This window comes from Mauremys reevesii, linkage group 10 (genome assembly GCF_016161935.1).
Source record: "Mauremys reevesii isolate NIE-2019 linkage group 10, ASM1616193v1, whole genome shotgun sequence".
NCBI lineage: Eukaryota > Metazoa > Chordata > Testudines > Geoemydidae > Mauremys > Mauremys reevesii.
The window spans coordinates 23882370-23904346 of record NC_052632.1 but is presented as its reverse complement, the minus strand read 5'-3'; the positions used below and the strand labels follow the sequence as shown (position 1 = coordinate 23904346).

At 40.2% G+C, this 21977-nt stretch overlaps 1 protein-coding gene across 1 annotated transcript in view; it reads right to left on the bottom strand.

Moving 5' to 3' along the window:
* UNC13C (unc-13 homolog C) overlaps positions 1-21977 on the bottom strand; it is a 382852-nt gene that overhangs the window by 80727 nt on the left and 280148 nt on the right. Inside the window, exons 19-23 of the mRNA XM_039492380.1 lie at positions 21126-21252; positions 18717-18813; positions 15190-15333; positions 11687-11764; positions 2621-2698 (exon numbers count right to left, since the gene is read on the bottom strand). Coding sequence (XP_039348314.1) covers positions 2621-2698; positions 11687-11764; positions 15190-15333; positions 18717-18813; positions 21126-21252 — 524 coding nt within the window. The remainder of the gene's footprint in view (positions 1-2620; positions 2699-11686; positions 11765-15189; positions 15334-18716; positions 18814-21125; positions 21253-21977) is intronic.

Sequence of the window (21977 nt, the reverse complement as noted above, 5' to 3'; positions counted from 1 at the left end):
CTAGCTGGAATAGTTTTGTTTTGTTTTAAATAAACTGATTGTATGCTATCTCCTTTATAAGATACTTGTTCACTTAGATTTTTCTTTGGGGCAGAGATTGTGTCTAATGTCCCATTTGGAAAGCACCTACCACATTACGGGGAGCATCATCATGCAGATGATACTTAATAATGAACTTCTGAGTGAATAGTGGATCCTGTGCATCTGATTTTTAATGTCAACATGGAGCCACACAGTTAACCTATGGCTGCATAATGAAGTAACAATATACAAATTAATCAAAAATAATTCAGATATAACACAGTAGATTTTTATTTTCTAGTAAGAATCTGGCTGATACACTTTTAGCACCCTTTATAATGAAGCATTGACAAAAATATTGCAGCTCTTCATTTCCCACTCCTTAAACAGAGAGAAAAATCTCTAAAATATGGTTCAGTAACAGCTATAAAAGGTTGCTGCTTTAGGAGGAATATTAGAGATGTACTTGAGTGGGAACAGAACATTCACCATCCCTATTTGTTCACGGGAAATAGAAAGAATTCCACTTTTACACAGCTGAGCTGATTACATTTTACTGCCCATTTAACAAAATGATACCAACAATAAAGCCACAGTATTTCTATAAACGTTTGATGTGCCTCCCCCCAGTTTTAGCCAGTACATCAGCCTATCATCGCTATTGTGCATTGACTCTGATTTTATCAGGTGCAAAAATTTGCAGAAATGTTTTTGCTGTGGGACCCCTGAAAGTGCTAATTGAATGAATGGCAAGTAATGTATTTCGGGACTAATTCTAAAAGATGAAGAGTTTTCTTAATTCTCACTGACTTCAGTATCATGGGAGGTGCTCTGAAACTGGCAAGATTGGCTCCTTAAAATATTATGATTAATACAGTCCCTAAAGAAATGAAGCATTAATATACAGCTGAAAATTGATAAAACAGCTGCATTTCATTCTAATTATATATATATATATATATATATATATATATATATATATATATATATATATATATATATATATATATATATAATTACCAATAACATGATCATTGCTAAGGCAATTGGATTTTGAGTACCTCACTCAAATCTTAAGGTCTTCTTTATTCAAGGAAGAAAACAAGTTTTACAAAGCAACTTCATTTTCACAGAGCAAATCATTATTTGAAACTTGATTATTTGACCTGTAGCTTGGGAAATGTCACATCATATTGTGTCAGTAACATCTTAAGTTACTTGACATAAAACAATCCACTGAGCCTAATATGAACTTCAGCAAAGCATGATTTTCGGATATGAAGCTTTTTAAAATGCCTGCATATTGCACAAGAGTCTGTCGGAAGCACTCGTTAGTTATACTGCAAATCATTTCTTTAGTGTCCTTTAAGAAGAATTAGATTTATGTCTTCAGACCTTTATTTTAGCTAAACAAACATACATCACAATAAAATTAGAAGTGCAGAGCATTTTATGGTTCACATTTGTCTGGGGTGGGTGGTGGGCATAGAATAACATGAAAGAGGAAGTCAATCTTATAAAAATCAGGCTTTAAAATGTTTCTTGTATCAGTGTACAGTGATTCACACTGGATGTAACAGTTTGAAAAAGAATACATTAATATCCATTTAATTAGCAATATCAACACTTTCCAGATGGATAGAATATCTGTAAACCTTACTCATGTGAGTAATCAATTACATCAGAGGAACTACTTGATGACTTGTTTCATCAAAGCACCTCTTTTGCATGTGGTTATGTCCCATTAAAGTCAATGGGACTTAAAGACATGCTTAAAAATTAAGCACACGCTTTGCTGAGTAGGAATGATTGCTGGAATGCCGCTTGAGTGGATCAGAATTACTCATTTGAATGAGATTTGCAAGTTTGGGACTTTAGGTATTGAAAGTGCATTTAAAAGAATATGTTTTACAACCTTCTTGTGGTTTATGGAATACTTTACACTATTTGCATATTGAAAGATTTAATGCAGAGTGTAAACTGAGTGCCAAAACATAGTAGTTAGCACTATAGGGAATTATTAAATGCAAACAGGGAAATTAGTAGGAAACTGTTCTTAGCCTTAGGAAATATAGTCAGGTATAATAAAAGATGCTTACTATCACAAACCTCATAAGAGAATCGCTCTCCTTCTTTCTTCTGCTCAGTGGATTGCAAGTCAAAGGCATTGGACAAAGACATGACACATTACAGACAAAGCACAAGGCACATTTTCTACAGAATTTTGAAGATGCAAACAAAACAAACTGGTACATAAAAAACCAAAACAAAATATATTCCAGTACGAACATTCAAATCAAGCTGGCACTATAGAATGCAACATAAAACATCCAATATTGGTGGAACTTTACAGATCATTAGCATGTTTCTATGAAAATGCATTACTTGTTTCCCCAGACATTCCCGGTGCATAATGTAGTTCTCACATGGCATTGCTTTTAAATAAAATATTATATTTTTTCAAACTTTGTAATATGTCTTATTTTTACATTTTGATTTTCTTGGCAAGCAGAAGCAAAGGCTGTGGATAGGTTGTGAACATACCGCTAATGATCTCTAAGTAGCTGTGCAGTGAATGCAGGGAATTAAAACCACCTACCTCTTTTCCTCCCATAGACTCAAACATTTTCTCAAGCTGGACTCGCAACTGCTGGATATTGTTCATCAAGATACAGGGCTGTAAATAAAGTACAGCATGTGTTATATGAACAAACAGATACAAACACACTAAAACATAACAGTTGAGAATGGCCAAAAAGGAAGAAGTATTAAAAAAGTGTTTCAAGATTGTAATATCTGATTCTTTTTTGCTGGAAATCAATCTTCCTATTCCATCATAAAACGAATACATTTATGTACTACAATGAAGGTAACATTTGAGATCTCAGCATATGAATAAATCAGGCAATTCTATAACAAACTCTAAATTATTCCATAGGTGAACCATTTTGCATTACTTTAAAAGTGCTTTAATAATCTAAGCAAGATTAGTCACATAAACATGCCTTCATATTTTATTTTTAAAATACTATTGTTTAAACTTTTCACTTAAGCCACAGTCTTTTTCAAACTGTATGCCAAAGACCGAGGGAATCACACTGCAAAAGATAGCAATTGCCAGATACAGAGATTAAATTAAGCGGATTATTTTGGAATTATGCAAAAAAGGTTCTACTACGTGGGCTTTGTAAATTCGTATGGCTTTATTCACTACTTTGTAATGTAAAAAAAATCTTGATAATAGATTTCTGTTTTGGCAGGATTACTGTTCCAGTGCATCTGCACATTACATTCAAACCCTCAAGAAATGAATTTCTATAATGCATCTATACTTAAACCTCACAAGACGACGACGGGTGCTGAAGTGATAACAGCAACCCACATACATTTAAAACCCTTTTAGTTGGTGATGCAGCTCACTGTTGGCTGAAACATGGTTTGAGTAGACTTTAGTGTTCAGAAAAGCATTTAAATAATTCAGCATCCTACTCTATAAAATCCAAGGGAACTCAGGGTCAGAAAGAAAAAGAAAACTGGAGAAAACAAAATAGAAGATCCTTATCTAGTATTCTTAACCCTTTCATCGCTCATACTCAATAAAGTACACTAAATTTTAGCACACTGTCCTGAGATTCTCATCTCTCTTCCTCCCCCAACAAGTGACTTGACCTCATGTAACTATTGAACCATCCTCCCCATCCCTGACCACAAGAGGCAACCACCCTATCCCCTTTGTGTCCTGCTCCTTTTTCTATCGGATATTGGTGCTGGAATCTTAAGGACTGGGTCAGAAAGAATGTGAAAGAGGGCACTCAGCACCAGTATCTTGGATTACATTCCAGACAAAAGACCCTGCCCTCAATTAGTTCCCCAAGGAAATAAACTGCAAACCCTTGAAAATAGCCAGTTTCTATCATGAATTATGTTTATTATAGCAGTGCCAACTAAGAACGTAGCCCCTTTGTTCTAGGCAGTGCACAAACACAGAATACTAGAGTCTGTCGTATCTTAAGGTTAGGATACCGCTGTGGTTGATATTTCCGTAAAAGCATAAGCAAAGCAACAATGTTTAAAAGGCTGTTGACATTTCCTGGAAAATGTGAGAAACATTAACATTAGAAACAATTCTGCTTATATATATCCTAGTTCAGTGGTTCTTCAGCTCACATCTGTGGAGCACTTGTGTCCAGGGAGCTACATCTGTTGTAATGAGGAAGCATGCCCAATCAAAATAGTGGGTAACTAACTCTGCCATCCAAGGAATTCCAGTTACTTGTGCATCAGTCTTCAAAAGAGCTCCACTGCTTATATTGCTGAATGAGAACTAAAATTTGTTAATGGACCTTTCACTTATGGGTGCCCTTTGGTAAATATTTAACCATGATCAAATCTGCAGATTACATTGAAATTCAGGGGAGATGGAGGATAGCACCCAAATACAAAATGAGCCAAAGAGATATTGTCATCTGATCTATTCTATTACAACCAGAATTTAATGATAGGAGAGGATTAAAAGCAGTGGATAAGCAGAAAAGGGTTATGAGCAAGGAGGATAGTGAATAATAAGTATAGACAGAGAGCAATAAATACACAAATAAATAATAACTAAACATTGTGGAGGAGTCCACATGGACTCCTCCTGAGGGTCGAAATGATAGTCTGGACCTACACATAGAATGCTTCCGCCGACGTGCACAGGCAGTAATTGTGGAAAAACAACATCGCTTGCCTCATAACCTAAGTCATGCAGAACGCAATGCCATCCCCAGCCTCAGAAACCACCCTGACATTATAATCAAAGAGGCTGATAAAGGAGGTGCTGTTGTCATCATGAACAGGTCTGACTACCAAAAGGAGGCCGCCAGACAACTCTCCAATACCAAATTCTATAGGCCATTTCCCTCAGATCCCACTGAGGAATACACTAAGAAACTGCACCATCTACTCAGGACACTCCCTACACTAACACTGGAACAAATCAACATACCCTTAGAGCCCCGACCAGGGTTATTCTATCTACTAACCAAGATCCACAAACCCGGAAATCCTGGACGCCCCATCATCTCGGGCATTGGAACTCTCACTGAAGGACTGTCTGGATATGTGGACTCTCTACTCAGACCCTATGCCACCAGCACTCCCAGCTATCTCCGTGACACCACTGATTTTCTGAGGAAACTACAATGCATTGGTGACCTTCCAGAAAACACCATCCTAGCCACTATGGATGTAGAGGCTCTCTACACAAACATCCCACACACTGATGGAATACAAGCTGTCAGGAACAGTATCCCTGATGATGCCACAGCACAACTGGTTGCTGAGCTCTGTGCCTTTATCCTCACACACAACTATTTCAAATTTGATGACAATATATATCTCCAGATCAGTGGCACCGCATGGCCCCACAATATGCCAACATTTTTATGGCTGACCTGGAACAACGCTTCCTCAGCTCTCGTCCACTCACGTTCCTTCTCTACCTACGCTACATTGATGACATCTTCATCATCTGGACCCATGGGAAGGAGACTCTGGAAAAATTCCACCACAATTTAAACAGCTTCCTCCCCACCATCAACCTCAGCCTGGACCAATCTACACGGGAGGTCCACTTCCTAGACACCACGGTGCAAATAAGTGATGGTCACATTAACACCACCTTATACCGAAAACCTACCGACCGCTATGCCTATCTTCATGCCTCCAGCTTCCATCCCGGGCACACCACATGATCCATTGTCTACAGCCAAGCACTGAGGTACAACCGTATCTGTTCTAACCCCTCAGACAGAGACCAACACCTACAAAATCTCCATCAAGCATTCTCAAAACTACAATACCCACATGAGGAAATAAGGAAACAGATCAACAGAGCCAGACGTGTACCCAGAAGCCTCCTACTGCAAGACAAACCCAAGAAAGAAACCAACAGGACTCCACTGGCCATCACATACAGTCCCCAGCTAAAACCCCTCCAACACATCATCAGGGATCTACAACCCATCCTGGACAATGATCCCACACTTTCACAGGCCTTGGGTGGCAGGCCAGTCCTCGCCCACAGACAACCTGCCAACTTGAAGCATATTCTCACCAGTAACTGCACACTGCACCATAGTAACTCTAACTCAGGAACCAATCCATGCAACAAACCTCGATGCCAACTCTGCCCACATATCTACACCAGTGACACCATCACAGGAGCTAACCAGATCAGCCACACCATCACCGGTTCATTCACCTGCACGTCCACCAATGTAATATACGCCATCATATGCCAGCAATGCCCCTCTGCTATGTACATCGGCCAAACTGGACAGTCTCTACGGAAAAGGATAAATGGACATAAATCAGATATTATTTATATTTTTTCAGATATTATTGTATATTTGCAATATTATTAATATTTTCAGATATTATTGTATATTTGCAATATACAAAAACCTGTAGGAGAACACTTCAACCTCCCTGGCCACACAATAGCAGATCTTAAGGTGGCCATCCTGCAGCAAAAAAACTTCAGGACCAGGCTTCAAAGAGAAACTGCTGAGCTTCAGTTCATCTGCAAATTTGACACCGTCAGCTCAGAATTAAACAAAGACTGTGAATGGCTTGCCAACTACAAAACCAGTTTCTCCTCTCTTGGTTTTCACACCTCAGCTGCTAGAAGAGGGCCTCATCCTCCCTGATTGAACTAACCTTGTTATCTCTAGCCTGCTTCTTGCTTGCTTATATATACCTGCCCCTGGAAATTTCCACTACATGCATCCGACGAAGTGGGTATTCACCCACGAAAGCTCATGCTCCCAAACGTCTGTTAGTCTATAAGGTGCCACAAGACTCTTTGCTGCTTTTACAGAACCAGACTAACATGGCTACCCCTCTTATACTAAACATACCTAGTAATACATATGAATTATATATCTATATTTTGCATCTGCATCTGCATTTTCTATATGTCACTGTACAACAGTTGTGTGTTGTGCGTATACATACCAAATTTTAAATAATGAAAAGAAAGTTTGATGCTGGATGAGAATATTATAGAGTCAATGGGTTTGGGTTCAAAAAAATTAGAGAAATAACAGTTTGTCTTACTGCCTTTCTCCCATTTCTTTTTCAGCATATTGTGTGCTTAGGGCCCATTACTACCAGGCATAGTGCTTACTACTGTGAGAACTCCCATGCCAGAGGACTTCAGTGGGGACTATTCACAGTAATAAACACCATGGCTAGCTGTAAGTGTTTGCAGGTTCATGTCATTCGTTTGTTCACTTTTGGGAGGGACCTATCTTATTGTATGCACGTAAAGCACCTACTATTTTTGGGGTACTACAAATACATAGCAACCAAGTTCTAAAGTTGCTGCAGGGAAGGTATGGGCTGGGATTGAGCCTGGAGGTCGGCCACATCCGAGTCTCTCTCTTTTAAGAGCATATTTGAAAACCACTGGTCATCCTTGTATGTCATTTCTGACATTACCCCCATGAAAAAAAAGCATACTTGTTTCCTACTGAATAAACCTTCTGTTTTACTGTCTGGCTGAGAGTCACATCTGACCTGCCCAGGACCAGCCTGGGCAGACTCACTGTGGAAAGTGCATGATGTGGAAGGGGGGCTACTGCTTAGTTGTATTCATCTTCTTTTTGACACATCATTATTGATTGTTTTGGAAAGAATCTGTGATGTCAATAACAGATGATTATGATTTCTGATGTATTTCTTCTAAACCAGGGTTCTCAACCTTTTTCTTTCTGAGCCCCCTCCAACATGCTATAAAAACTCTATGGCCCACCTGTGCCACAATAACTGGTTTTCTGTATATAAAAGCCAGGGCCAGCATTAGGGGGCAGCAAGCAGGGCAGTTGCCTGGGGCCCCACGCCACAGGGGCTCCTGTGAAGTTACATTGCTCAGGCCCTGCTTGGCAGCCCCCCTGAAATTTGCTCATGGCCCCTAGGGTGCCCCAGACCCCTGATTGAGAACCACTGTTCTAAACAACTGCCAGTGCTCTTGGCAATAAAGGAAGAGAGAAGCTAAATACAAAAACAAGTATCAGGTGAATTGTTCCTAATGAGACAGTTTTCAAAGTTTCCTCTGAGTTCATAGTTGCTCAATAAGGGCCCGATCCTGCACCCGTTAATTCACTGGCAAAATTTCCATTGACTTCAATGACAGTACATCTGAGGCTCAAAAATGTTCCCAGCTTATTGCATATGTTGAACCTTAGAGTTCTCTTTATGTAAACTTAGAGGAGTCAGACAGCCAAACAGAACACACAAAACTGAATACCAAGCACAATGCATAAAACTGAAATATGTTCATAAACAGTGACAGGCCGTGGGGAAATATGATGATACATTTAATAAAGAAATATACACCATAGAAAATGTACTGCTATGGTTTTTTTTTATTTGAAAAGTGTGCATGTCAATTTTATTGAATGGAATTAATAAAATGGTCCTAAAATAAATTTAATAACTTTGCACTTAACTACAATCATAAAGCAGTATTTATATAAATCTCTTCTATCAAATGAAAGACTTGGGATCACCAGATCAAATGAAATCTCATTAATCTAGAAATATGAATTTCAAATAGATGACTTCTAATAAAAATAAGTTATCTTTCTATAAAGTCATTTGTTGTAATCCTTTATGCCTTTTCTCTGTTACAAAGCCATAATGAGATTTATCTTATCCAAAGTCTTAGCAAAGATTAGCGTTCCAGGGTGACTTCAGAAATCAATCACTTCAATGATTATAAAAAATCCCATTGGACAGACTAAAAGGCAACACAAACAGTGAGAGTTGATGACCTAACATTAGGTATCAGAGTGCATTCATTCTAGAAAACAGTTAATTTGACTTAATGCTAAGGTTAATTTGAAATGAACTGTAAGTACACTACTACAAATCTTAATTCACTTGTACACCACATGTAAAGTGCAATTGTCTATGACAACTTTTTGGGCCAAACCCATATATAAACAACTATCTGGAGCAGGTGGGCTGGATGACTGACAGATGCATGGTGGGAAAAATGGGATGCACTCCCACATCACGGGAGATACTCTGCCCCAAGGCATTTTCAGCTCAGTGGCTTCTATGGGAGGTAGGGAGAATCTGTGTAAAGACATACACCAATTGCATGTATATATCTATATCTACACTGATTGCTTATTTCCGCTACCTATGGCAATAGCTCACAAGATGAAGAACCTTGACTGAATCATGAAAATGCCCTGCTGGGCAAACTTATGACAACATGGTATTCTGGTATGTTGTGAACTGACTAGCAGCGTCTCTTGGAATCATTACAGTAATGACTGCCAAGCCTGGCCTGCTGCTTAGTGTCTTCTTTCTGATGTAAGCAAGATTTAAGTATTGCCAGATGCAAATTGTATGGAAATCACCTTATGTATGTCTTTTTCAATATGTTTTCTATAGGGGCTCCAAGGATGAAGATATTTGAAGTAGAAAGGGAGTCTGAAATATGACACATCCATATGAATAAAATTCATTCCCTTGTAGAAATATTTACATAAAACCACTGCCTAAAGTTAAAGGTTTCTAAACTCTTTCATTACTAGCAGTTTTATTTATTGACATTATATTAAATGTAATTGCATAGTAAGCAGAGAATATTTAATATTTTTCCACCATAGGTATCTCTGGTTTGGTAGAAAAATTAATATTTCAAATGTTGAATTTGGTGTTTAGAAGAGGAAGGAACCAAGGACTGTTGCTCTTTCGCTATTAGAGAAACAAGGTGGGTGAGGTAATATCTTTTATTGGACCAACTTCTGTTGGTGAGAGACAAGCTTTCAAGCTTACACAGAGCTCTTCTTCAGGTCTGGGAAACATACACTGTGTACAGCTATTTAGCTATAACATATTTCTGATTTATTTTGTTGTATATGCTGGTGACCTTTGGATCGTGATAATATCACGCTCCGGTGACAACGAGGACATATTATTTCCATTTTTCCATTTATTCAGTTCAGTTCCAATCTCACCAACATATTTCCTCCCCCAGTTCTGTGTGTGAAAAAAATAATTTGTGCTCCAGTTTAGTTCTCAACTTTCATAAATCTATAAAAGAGTTCTGAACTTCTGGGTTTTTGAACAACAGCTTTTCATTCTCTCAAAATTCTCTCTTTAGCTTAGTTTAGGATGTTGGGCCCAGTCCTGCCAGAAGCCAGGATTCTCCTCCAAGGTGCTAAACACCCTTATGTTGTCTAGACTCTAATGGGAGTTGATGTGCAAAAGAACCTCACAGAACGCCCACCCCATTCAGGGACTGTTTGCTGGGACCAGCAATGGGTGAGACAGTCCTTCTGCACTCTGGGAGGATTTTCCTGTGTTCTGAGTTTCATGTGGGTGCTCCCTATTTGTCCTTTGCCAGTCCCCTGCAGTGCCAAATAGGCCAATTTGGATGCTGTGGCTGGTGGCTAATAGCTCTGCTCCCTCTCTGGAAGGGACTGGGAGAGAGTTATTTACTGCAGGACTTTCCTGGCTTTCAGCATCATTTTGCTGAGCTGTCTCTCCTCCCCACAGTGGTTCCTGCACATCCTAATTTGTTAGCGCTATTCTAAGTGGGCTTTGAATTTCAACTGATCACCTTTTAGGGGCTGAGAAAGGATTCTCCAGGACTGTAGACTAGCCATTCAGTCTGGGATTTCTTTCTTCGCAGAGCACAAGCAAGGCCCAATCTTTTGAGACTGGAGAAACACTGTCTCTTTACAGCTATGTATTTGTCCCAAACATTGCTGTTGGTCCAGGAACAATTAACATAATCCCATACCTGTGCATAAAGATGTGACAGGTTAAGGCCAGGTCCTACATATAAGTTTGAACCTAAATATACAGACAGAATGAGGTACCTCTTGGGTTGCATCTCAGTTACTCAGATGAGGAGAAGGTAGTACACAGTTATGGCATGTGCCAACTCCTGGTGTGGTACTTGTTGGGCAAGGCCCAGCATGGCCTTTCCTGGGTGTATTGGTCTTGATGGCACAGTAGTGACACCATACACTGGGTCAGTTTGCTGCGGGGGTGTTCCTAGGTTATGTTAAGTCATTAATAATATTGTGACTCTTATTGAAGTGCACTGTCTGGGACTCATTTACTGCTGTGTCTGTCGGGCTTGTTATTCAAGAATTCTCTGCAGCCAACAAGGCAGCACAATAGTTTACCATTCTTTTTCACTAGTGTATAGACAAGAGTAGATGGGTGGAGGTGAGGATGTGTCATATTACAGTCATGTATCATTTACTGGGATTTAGGAGTGAATATAGGATTCCGTCACACACAAAAACCTCCTTAATTTAGAGCTAAGGTTTTTGGGTGCAAATCCCCATCAACGTAATCACTTCAAATATAGGAAATCACAGTTTCTTCCACACTTCTCTGTGCATAGTATTTCTCCTTCTAATATTCATTTATCCTTTCCTTCCCCCACCCCCGTCAGTTGTTACGTTACAATGTACGCAATCAAGGAAAATAGGTTATCCTCTGGAAAAAAAACTCTCCCTTTTTCCATTAATTTCCTTGCAATAAAAATGATAATATTTCCAGTAAATATAATAAGAGCTCTAAGTGCACATTTTAAAGACAGAAATAATATCAGAAATAATATTCGTATTTTTCAAATTTTACTTACCAAAATTTCTTTATCACAGTATGAACTGAAGTCATTTGAAATAATTGCAGCATACTGAAGGAGCACTTTGTTGATCGTCTAGGGTGGAAAAGGAAATGTTTAATTGGGATATATAATCATGTAACAGTCTGAAGAATTGTAAGTAAAAATACAAAATAGTATTCAAGTGAAAGTGGAGGCTTGTTTTCAAAGCAGATAATATTTGTAAATGATAGAAAATTGTTCTGAATTAAATTTACAAAAATTTAGTTTGCATTTGCTTAGAAAATTGGAAAGGTCACATTTTAAATCCCTCCACAATGGATAATGTTTCTTTTTTAATGGAATGTAATTTTCTATAACAGAAACACTTTGCATTTAGTTAAACTGACACTGAGAAGTAAGAACATTGAGGGGCTCTAGTTTGTGCATTGTGCGACATATACTAAGGTTCAGTCGATCGCGGCTCCCACTGGCCGCTGTTCGCTGCTCCAGGCCAATGGGAGCTGCTGGAAGCGGCGCGGGCTGAGGGACGTACTGGCCACCGCTTCCAGCAGCTCCCATTGGCTTGGAGCAGTGAACCACGGCCAGTGGGAGCCGTGATCAGCCGGAACTGCGGATGCAGCAGGTAAACAAACCGGCCCGGCCCGCCAGGTGCTTTCCCTACACAAGCAGCATCCCAAGTTTGGGAAACACTGCTCTAGGGTAACGACCTACAGATTAAAATATAATGGACAAATAAGAACCAAAGCAGCAATGTTTAAACCCCAGCAATGTGAACTTAATCCTCAACAATCACATGAATATATACTTTGTTTACAGACTGAGAAAAGTTGTGATGAAAGCACAGAATTATGTGTAAATACAAACTATTTCATAGCCCTTGGCATTGTAATGGAATTCTAAAGCTTGCAAAAGAATGTGGCAATCCAAGTAGAAAGTTGGCCTAACAAAATGTGCAAGCTTATCAAACAACAGATTAATAAACCTAGAAAAAACAGGCGGCTGATCCACCCCAAGCTGTTCAAACTTGCCTTCAAATATGATAGAGAAAATTACTTTTGGCCTTTACCTGAAGTGTGATTTTTCACTTGCACGCAGCACCACATTTTCCAGATAGGTTTATTATAACTATAGTTAAGGCTCTACAACAAACACTGCTTTTCAGGCATATATAGAGTGATCACCCTGTATTAGCAGTATTACCTTTACCTCCTTGTAGTTATTATTCTGGGAAATACTGTAAATGCTCAGGTAATATTATTTAATTAACTAAGGTAACTGGCAAGTCTTTAAGGGAGAACCCTGTAAACTCAGGTTTCAGAGTAGCAGCCGTGTTAGTCTGTATCCGTAAAAAGAACAGGAGTACTTGTGGCACCTTAAAGACTAACAAATTTATTTTAGCATGAGCTTTCGTGAGCTACATCTCACTTCTTCGGATGCATAGAATGGAACACAGAGACAGAAGATATTTATACATACAGAGAACATGAAAAGGTGGAAGTATGCATAACAAAAAAAAGACTTTTCCTGTTGTTAGGCATACTTCCACCTTTTCATGTTCTCTGTATGTATAAATATCTTCTGTCTCTGTGTTCCATTCTATGCATCCGAAGAAGTGAGATGTAGCTCACGAAAGCTCATGCTAAAATAAATTTGTTAGTCTTTAAGGTGCCACAAGTACTCCTGTTCCTGTAAACTCAGCTGTTAATACCCGCAGAAGGTTAGAACTTGATATGCAAGGTCTCAGCAGTGGAGTCTATTTTCAAAAGAAAAATATGTTTAATCCTTGGCATTCAGAAAAATAAACATGTCTATGGTCTAAAACTTGTGACTTAGATCACAGAACCCAGAAATAACCTTAGGTTAACAAACAAACAAAAAAATGGCAGGTGAACAGCACATGACATAGCTTAATCACTTACGGTATTTTGAGAAACATAATGAGCAAAATAATAATATCTTGTATAGTGCTTTTCATCAACAGATCTTAAAGTGCTTCACAAAGGAGACAACCATTATTACCCCAATTTTACAGATGGGGAAACTGAGGCACAAAGCAGTGAAATGACTTGCCCAAGGTCACCTAACAATGCAGTGGCAGTTGGATTTAGAAACTGGGAATAGCCCCTAAGTCTCCTGAATCCTGGTCCAGTTCTCTGGTCCCCTTCCAAAGCAAAGCCCACAGCTGAGAGCGCTGGGGAGGAAAGACCTATGACGATTCCCTCCTAGAGTTCCTCCCCCATCATGCACTGCCAAACAGGCCACAGGACCCGCTCCCAATCCCTGTAGATCCTGGGGGGATCAGTTGGAAATGAGGGTCTTTGTCATAGCACTGCCTCTGGCCCCTGATGGCTCTTGCGATCTGGCAATTCTATGGTATTGCTTTAACAAGTATAGAAGGTCATATCCTCTTCTGTGCTGAGCTGATGATTGAGGCCATTGGGGTGCAGTAAGGTGGCTCAAAGTAAATTTTCCTCTCTCCAAACCTGGGGCTCTTGCTTTGGTCCTCCTGTCCCAACACATTCCTATCATGCATTCCCCATTCCCCTTATATCAGAGGTGGGGGGAGTAAGTGGTATAAAGTCAGCTATGCCTGCTTTACGCCAGCTTAGGACATCCCTATTCTGGGGAATCTTTAGAAACCCTTTAAGGACTGGTTTAGGTCCCTTTAAGCTGCTCTGAAGATTCAAAAAGGTCTTAGCAGGGGCCAAGGATCTGGCTCAAAATGCTGGAAGGATACCGTATAGCTAGAAATATTGTACAATAAAGTAAGTTAAGAAATCCTGGCTGATAGACCTTAAGCAGGGAGTATTTATCAGTGGTGAAACCTTAAAATGGAGAAAGAGAAGGCAGCACATAAGATCCCACAGAGATCAGCACTTTTCAATGTATTCTTTAGCAATCCACAGAAAATGGAAAATCGTTGATTTTAAGTGACATCAAAGAATGAGAGATGAACTAGCCGCACTGAGTCTTTAAGAAAAGCTCATAAATTCACCAAGCTTCCAAAACATCTTAGCAGGGCAAACTATCCATCAGAAGGACCAACATGCTGATGAGGTGGCAGAGCAAGAAAAAAACAAACACACACACTCTGGAGGGGCTTCAACCAACAATGCTTTGGTGCCAAAACTATGCAGAAGTAAGGCTCCAGATTTCTTCCAGCAATCCCACACACCTGACAGATCACTATGTTTCACTGATGAATTGCTCTGAAATCTAAGTAGTGATTCAATGATTAAAAAGAACACCAAAGAAGTCAAGACATTTGGTAACATATGCTCGTATCTAGTTTTACTAAAACATGAAGTCCAGAGATTAGAGTTCTTCAAATTGGGTGATGAATTAAGAGAAAATAAACTGGTCATTCCCCAAGAATAAAAACAAAACAATTTCTCTAAGGATCCTGGTCTGCAACAGGGAATATGGGTTCTAAATAACATTAGAATGTTTTTAAGCACAATGACAACAGAATGTCACTTTCTCCAAAACTTGGTCAAGATGCATTGATTTTAATCTACCTTTGCAAATCTTCTCATTAAATGAGACAGTGCTTCAGGATTAGGGCACTCCAGTTTCTTGATAATCTCGAAGCTTTGATTGAGTTGTGTGAAGACATCTACCACAGAGCAAGAGAAAAGGGCATGATCTGATGTTTGCTGGAACTAGAGGAGAATAAAGAGGGGGAGGGAACAAAAACCCCAATTAAAATGAGTTAACATTTGCAAACCCACGTTCTGACAATACAACAGTATTCATTGAATTTCTAAGGCCTGGTCTACACTACGAGTTTATGTCAAATTTAGCAGCGTTAAATCGAATTAACCCTGCACCCATCCACACAACAAAGCCCTTTACTTCGATATAAAGGGCCCTTAAAATCGATTTCTGTACTCCTCCCCAATGAGGGGAGTAGCGCTGAAATCGACATTGCCATTTCGAATTAGGGTTAGTGTGGCCACAATTCGACGGTATTGGCCTCCAGGAGCTATCCCACAGTGCACCATTGTGACCGCTCTGGACAGCAATCTGAACTCAGATGCACTGGCCAGGTAGTCAGGAAAAGCCCCGCGAACTTTTGAATTTTATTTCCTGTTTGCCCAGCGTGGAGCGCTGATCAGCACAGGTGACCATGCAGTCCCAGAATCAAAAAAGAGCTCCAGCATGGACCGTTCAGGAGATACTTAATCTGATCTCTGTATGGGAAGATGAATCTGTTCTATCAGAACTCCATTCCGAAAGACGAAATGCCAAAACATTTGAAAAAATCTCCAAGGCCATTATGGACAAAGGCCACAAGAGGGACACAACACAGTGCTGCGTGAAACTTAAGGAGCTGAGACAAGCGTACCAGAAAGCCAAAGAATCAAATGGACGCTCACGGAGGGAGGGGCAACTGACGACTGTAGCTATCCCACAGTTCCCGTACTCTCCAAAAACCATTTGAATTCTGGGCTGAACTCCCAAAGCCTGAAGGGTCAAAAACATTGTCACGGGTGGTTCAGGGTATATGTCGTCAGCTCCCCACCCCCCGTGAAAGCAAAGGGAAAAATGGTTTCTCGCCTTTTTTCAATGTCACCGTATGTCTACTGGATGCTGCTGCCAGATGCAGTGCTGCAGCACTACACAGCAGCATCTCCTTGCCTTGCCTTGAGGACAGCAGATGGTACAATATGACTGGTATCCGTCATCATCATCCCATGGGTGCTCCTAGCTGGCCTCGCTGAGATCGGTCGTGGGCGCCTGGGCAAAAATGGGAATGACTCCAGGTCATTCTCTTCTTTAAGTTTTGTCTAATGGAGATTCAGTCCTGCCCGGAATATCATGGCAACTGGAGGCTTCTGCCTCAGGCTGCTTTCCCAGTCAGCAGCACTGTGCGGTCGCGCCTACCCCAGCCTACCCCTTGCTACCAGAGCTCACAATCAGATACTTAGACCTCTACATTTTGCTGCAAATAAAAAAATTAAGCTTCCGTTTAGAACTGTCCCCCAACATACATATCCTGGGACATTTTGTATTTTACCAGTGTCAACCAAAAGCCCACACACAAATGGAGATTCAGTCCTGCCTGTGCTTCTATCCTAGTGCTTGTCACAGATTCCCATTTTCAGCTATAGGCTGAGTAAGTGCAGAATGGTGGTTCACTCTACTTCGCTGTAAGCCAACAGCCCTCCACTCCCCCCTTTGATCTCTGCTTGCAGAGGCAATAAAGTCAGTGTTGTTTCTTATTCCTGCATTCTTTATTACTTCATCACACAAATGGGGGGATAACTGCCATGGTAGCCCAGGAGGGGTGGGAGAGGAGGGAAGCAACGGGTGGGGTTGGTGCAGGGGCACTCCCTAGAATGGCATGCAGCTCATCATTTCTGCGGGATGTCTGGGGCTCTAACCTGGAGCGGCCATTTGCCTCTCTGGTTCTTTAGTAGGCTTGCCTGATATTCTAGGCAGGACTGACTCTCCATTAGACAAAACTTAAAGAAGAGAATGACCTGGGGAGTCATTCCCATTTTTGTCCAGATGCCCCCGACCGACTTCACCGAGGCCAGCCAGGAGCACCCATGACAGCAGCAGACGATACAGTATGACTGGTAACAGTCTTTGTCAACTTGCAAAGCAGCAGACGGTACAGTGTGGCTGGTAACCATCTTTGCTAACTTGCAAAGGCAAGGGGATGCTGCTGTGTAGCACTGCAGTACTGTGTCTGTCAGCAGCATCCAGTAGACATACGGTGACAGTGAAAAAATGCTGAACGGGCTCCATGGTTGCCGTGCTATGGCGTCTGCCGGGGCAATCCAGGGAAAAGGGTGTGAAATGATTGTCTGCCATTGCTTTCACGGAGGGAGGATTGACTGACGACATTTACCCATAACCATCCGCAAAAAATTTTTGGTTCCATCAGGTATTGGGATCTCAACCCAGAATTCCAATGGGCGGGAGAGACTGCGGGAACTATGGGATAGCTATCCATAGTGCAACGTTCTGGAAGTCGACGCTAGCCTCGGTACATGGATGCACACCGCGGAATTAATGTGCTTAGTGTGGCACATACCCTAACACTTTAAATCCATCCTAGAGCCAGAAAACGGGTATTAAAAAAAAATTGCTTGCACTTTTACAGGGTGTAACACAGACAGTGATTTTGTGTGTTCTTTTCTTTTGTTTCGGGAACAGAATGAAGCTTTACAAACAGTAATAGTCCTGCACTGGGATTTGCTAGTGTAGATACTTATACTTGTGTGGACACTCCTGTAGACACTTATACGTGCGTGGAGTCTCATTGGCTTCATTAGCACTCCAAGGAGTCTGCACTACAGGGCTGCATTTCAGGACTAGGACATAAATATTTAGCCTTCTTTGGAGCTCTAGCTGAATCTCTGCACAAAATATGTGGCATGGAATCCTGGTTCCACTGAAGTCGATAGCAACACACCGATTGGCTTCAACAGGGCCAGGATTTTACCCATGGTTTTTTGGGCTGACAGCAATATGATCTTACGGAAACGTGTCACCTGCAGCTTATGAGACTTGAATTTAGTAACTGTAGATACTCCCTCTCCTAAATGGAGAATGCTACTATTATATTAATATGACATTGCTGTAATAATATTTTTTTTATCCTTGCACTGCATCAATAAACGTATGATAAAGATATTTTTCTATAAAAAGGTTCATCCAAAAGGGTGCTCATCTGAAAGTTCTGTATAAACCAATACAGAAACTCTAGAAAGGAACCTCTGAAGGCCTGCCACCCCACAGATTAAACGTAGCAGCTGCTGGGCAGGGCAAAGCAGCACTAAGCCCTAGTGTAGGGCAAGCAACTAATAAGTTCTGCAATTGCAAGGGGAACTTAGATAGGTAAAAAAATCACTTGGGAGCTGGAATCTGGCCATAGGGTTAGCATCAAAGGGTAAGTACTGGCCAGTAATGACTCTGCATAGTGTGTGATATCTAATAAGGACACAGCATAAGGAGTACCTATACTGTATGGCACATTGTAATACCAAACCTCTTTCCTGTCATAATACATTTTTTTATAAAAAGGACTTACTCCATCTTTTTTGTCTCTTTCCAGTGCTCCATGAAGAAACTCCATTGAGACATCTTCATTTTCATCCAACCACTGAATGACAAAAGGCTCAAACCATCTAAAAATTACAACCATTGATGTTTCATGTTTGCCTTAAAATATTCATTTTATTCTGGAATATACACAGAGTTATTGCTTTTTTATGACATTAAGGCATTTTAATATTGTGATTATATATAATATCAACCATTTGGATTTTGATCTGACTTCTAAAATATCCCCCTAATTTTTTCATTCATACATTATGTATGGTATGCATATGTATGGTATGCTTTGGATTTGCATGTATAAACTCAGTTTTGGTAGGTGCAAAAATGTAATTTTGAAATATGTCACACTCAGTTGCAAGTATGACCCTTTTATTTTGGCCAATTTTATTCATTAAATAGCATTACTATTTGTTATTTAACTCCTTTCACATCATAAGCATGAATTCTGCTAAAACACTAATTGCTATAAATGGGAGTTGTATGTGCATTTTGTGGAGAAGGGCTTGCCCCTTACTAACATTAAAATAAATACCAAATTTGTGTATATCTAGAGAACCAGCATATGGGCTGCATTAGTAGGAGCATTGCCAGCAGATTGAAGGAAGTGATTATTTCCCTCTATTTGGCACTGCTGAGGCCACATCTGGAGTATTGCTTCCAGTTTTGGGGCCTCCCCACAAAAAGGATTTGGACAAATTGGAGAGAGTTCAGCGGAGGGCAACAGAAATGATTAGGGGGCTGGGGCACATGGCTTATGAGGAAAGGCTGAGGGAACAGGGCTTATTTAGTCTGCAGAAGAGAAGAATGAGGAGGGATTTGATAGCAGCCTTTAACTATCTGAACAGGGGTTCCAAAGAGGATGGAGCTCGGCTGTTCTCAGTGGTGGCAGATGACAGAACAAGAAGCAATGGTCTCAAGTTGCAGTGGGGGAGGTTTAGGTTGGATATTAGGAAAAACTATTTCACTAGGAGGGTGGTGAAGCACTGGAATGGGTTACCTAGGGAGGTGGTGGAATCTCCATCCTTGGCAGTTTTTAAGGCCTGGCTTGACAAAGCCCTGACTGGGATGATTTAGTTGGGGTTGGTCCTGCTTTGAGCAGGGGGTTGGTCTCTTCCAACCCATATTTTCTGATTCTATGAATATGTAGATAAACATATGGGACCTCATAACCCATTCCCACAGTTGAAAGTATAGGAAGGAATTCTGAGCAAACACAGCTGTAAGGGTTCTTTCCTGGAGTGCCTTCCTCATTAATTTATTGGGAGTTTGTCAATGCCACAGAATTGACCATGAGATCTGCCTAGAAACCCTGTGGATCACCATGTAGAACATGGGGGAAGTGTAGGAGGCAAACAGTTCTAGCCCCGGGTGAGCATTTGGAATCATCCTGGAAGCATTTGGAATCATATTACTTAGGGAGCCCTCATAGTGTGTCTGCCCCTAAAGTCCTTGCAATGGGGGCTCTCAACAGCAAAGATAATGAGGCTATATTATCTTTTCTAAGGAATCTCTGTGGGGCTGGAGGAATATGAACTTTTTCCCCTCTGTTCCCTCCCCAACCAAGTAGGTTTGGGAACATCATGCAGAGATCAAGGTGCATGAGCATGTGAGCTTCTATCTGCTGATAATTAGAAAGTGTCCTTTATCAAGAATGATTCCATCGGTTTTGGGCTTTTTTTGTGTATTTTTTTTTAGCATACGTTTGGATTCTTACTAATAATGGGATGAGCTGGAGGTAGTTTTACTTTGGTAAAACTCAGCTGTGGTGTATTTTATTTGCAGTTTTGGATTTATGGTCTATGGAAACCAGTGACAGACCCCCAAACTTTCTGAGGCAAGTTATTGGAATTCTAAAATATCAGAAGACATAGGAATGTGAATGAAGATAGAGCATAGGACTAAAAGCGTGAATTAACTGCAGCAAGAGAGAAGAAAAGGAGCAACAGAAGAAAATTAGTCATATGGAATACAAACTTTTATTGCTCTTATTGCCCATTAGTGCTGTATCTTACTCCAGGTTTTGGCATGAAATGACTATAACGACAAATAACTAATACTGTTGCCATACCACCATTTTCTGCCATCCCCTGGGATCCTCTGACCTTAAGATTTTGTCATTTGTGAAACCCTTCTATTAAATGCAATTGTTGAATAAACATATTAATCTGAAATGGTTAACAATTTTTAAAATATGTGGTATAATTTATTTTCAGGAATAAAGAATTACAGGGGAAATATGTGCAGAGTATAAAGAAAGGGTTATGAGTGCTGCTTAGCTTAAATGCACTCTGCTTTTAGTGTTATAATGGATAAATATTTAAAGAAAGTAAAACTTAACAAGCTGAGCACAAACTCAGGGGAAATTCTCCCCACTACTTACAGAGAATACTCGGGCACTGCATCCTGTAAGGCAGGGAGTTCTCGCACATACTCATTATAAAACCATTTCACTTTGAAGTGCAAATTCATATAATCTGTGCTCTTGCATAACCGCTGCTTTTCATGTTCTATAGAATAGAGAAAATAAAAACATTTCATAAAGTTCTGATTGTAAATAACATTCTTGTGTCTCAGTGTCATTTCTAACATTACTAGCTCTAATGAAATAAATTATACAGTATTTGCATCTAAGGGCAAGTGGTCTCATTTCTCAGAGGAACTCAGCACCCACAGTTTCAACTGTGGCTTCTCAGCACCTGGAAAATGTCAGGCCACAAACTACGTAAAACGTTTTGAAGCCCCCACCACTGAAATGATCTTTAGCTATTTGTGAAGTAAAGAGAATACTTTCACAGCGTAAATAGAATGCTATAGTGTCTTGCTGCCAAAGTGAAGAATGAAGATTCAATAAAAGGAGAATATTCTAATAGTTTATATATCAAACTCTCTTCCCTTATTCTGATTCCTCTTAGAGTGGTATGAAGTGCACTGGAAAAGAAGATAGGCAAGAAATAAAAATGCAAGCATGAGGTAAACAAAAGAAAATAATAGCTAGCCATAACTATTGGAAAAGTCTGAAGAAGTGACTACTGTAGCTCTAAACAGATTGCACGTATAGTGTGTAGTTAACACTAAATAAATTGCAGTAGTGGGAAGGAGAAGACACCTCTACAACTCTTAATATAGTTGATTTTTTTCCTCTGCACCACCAATAGAAGAGCCATTTTGATAGTGTTATTTTATTAAACTGCTTTTTAAATTTGGTGCCTCCACCTTGCCTACATATTCCTAT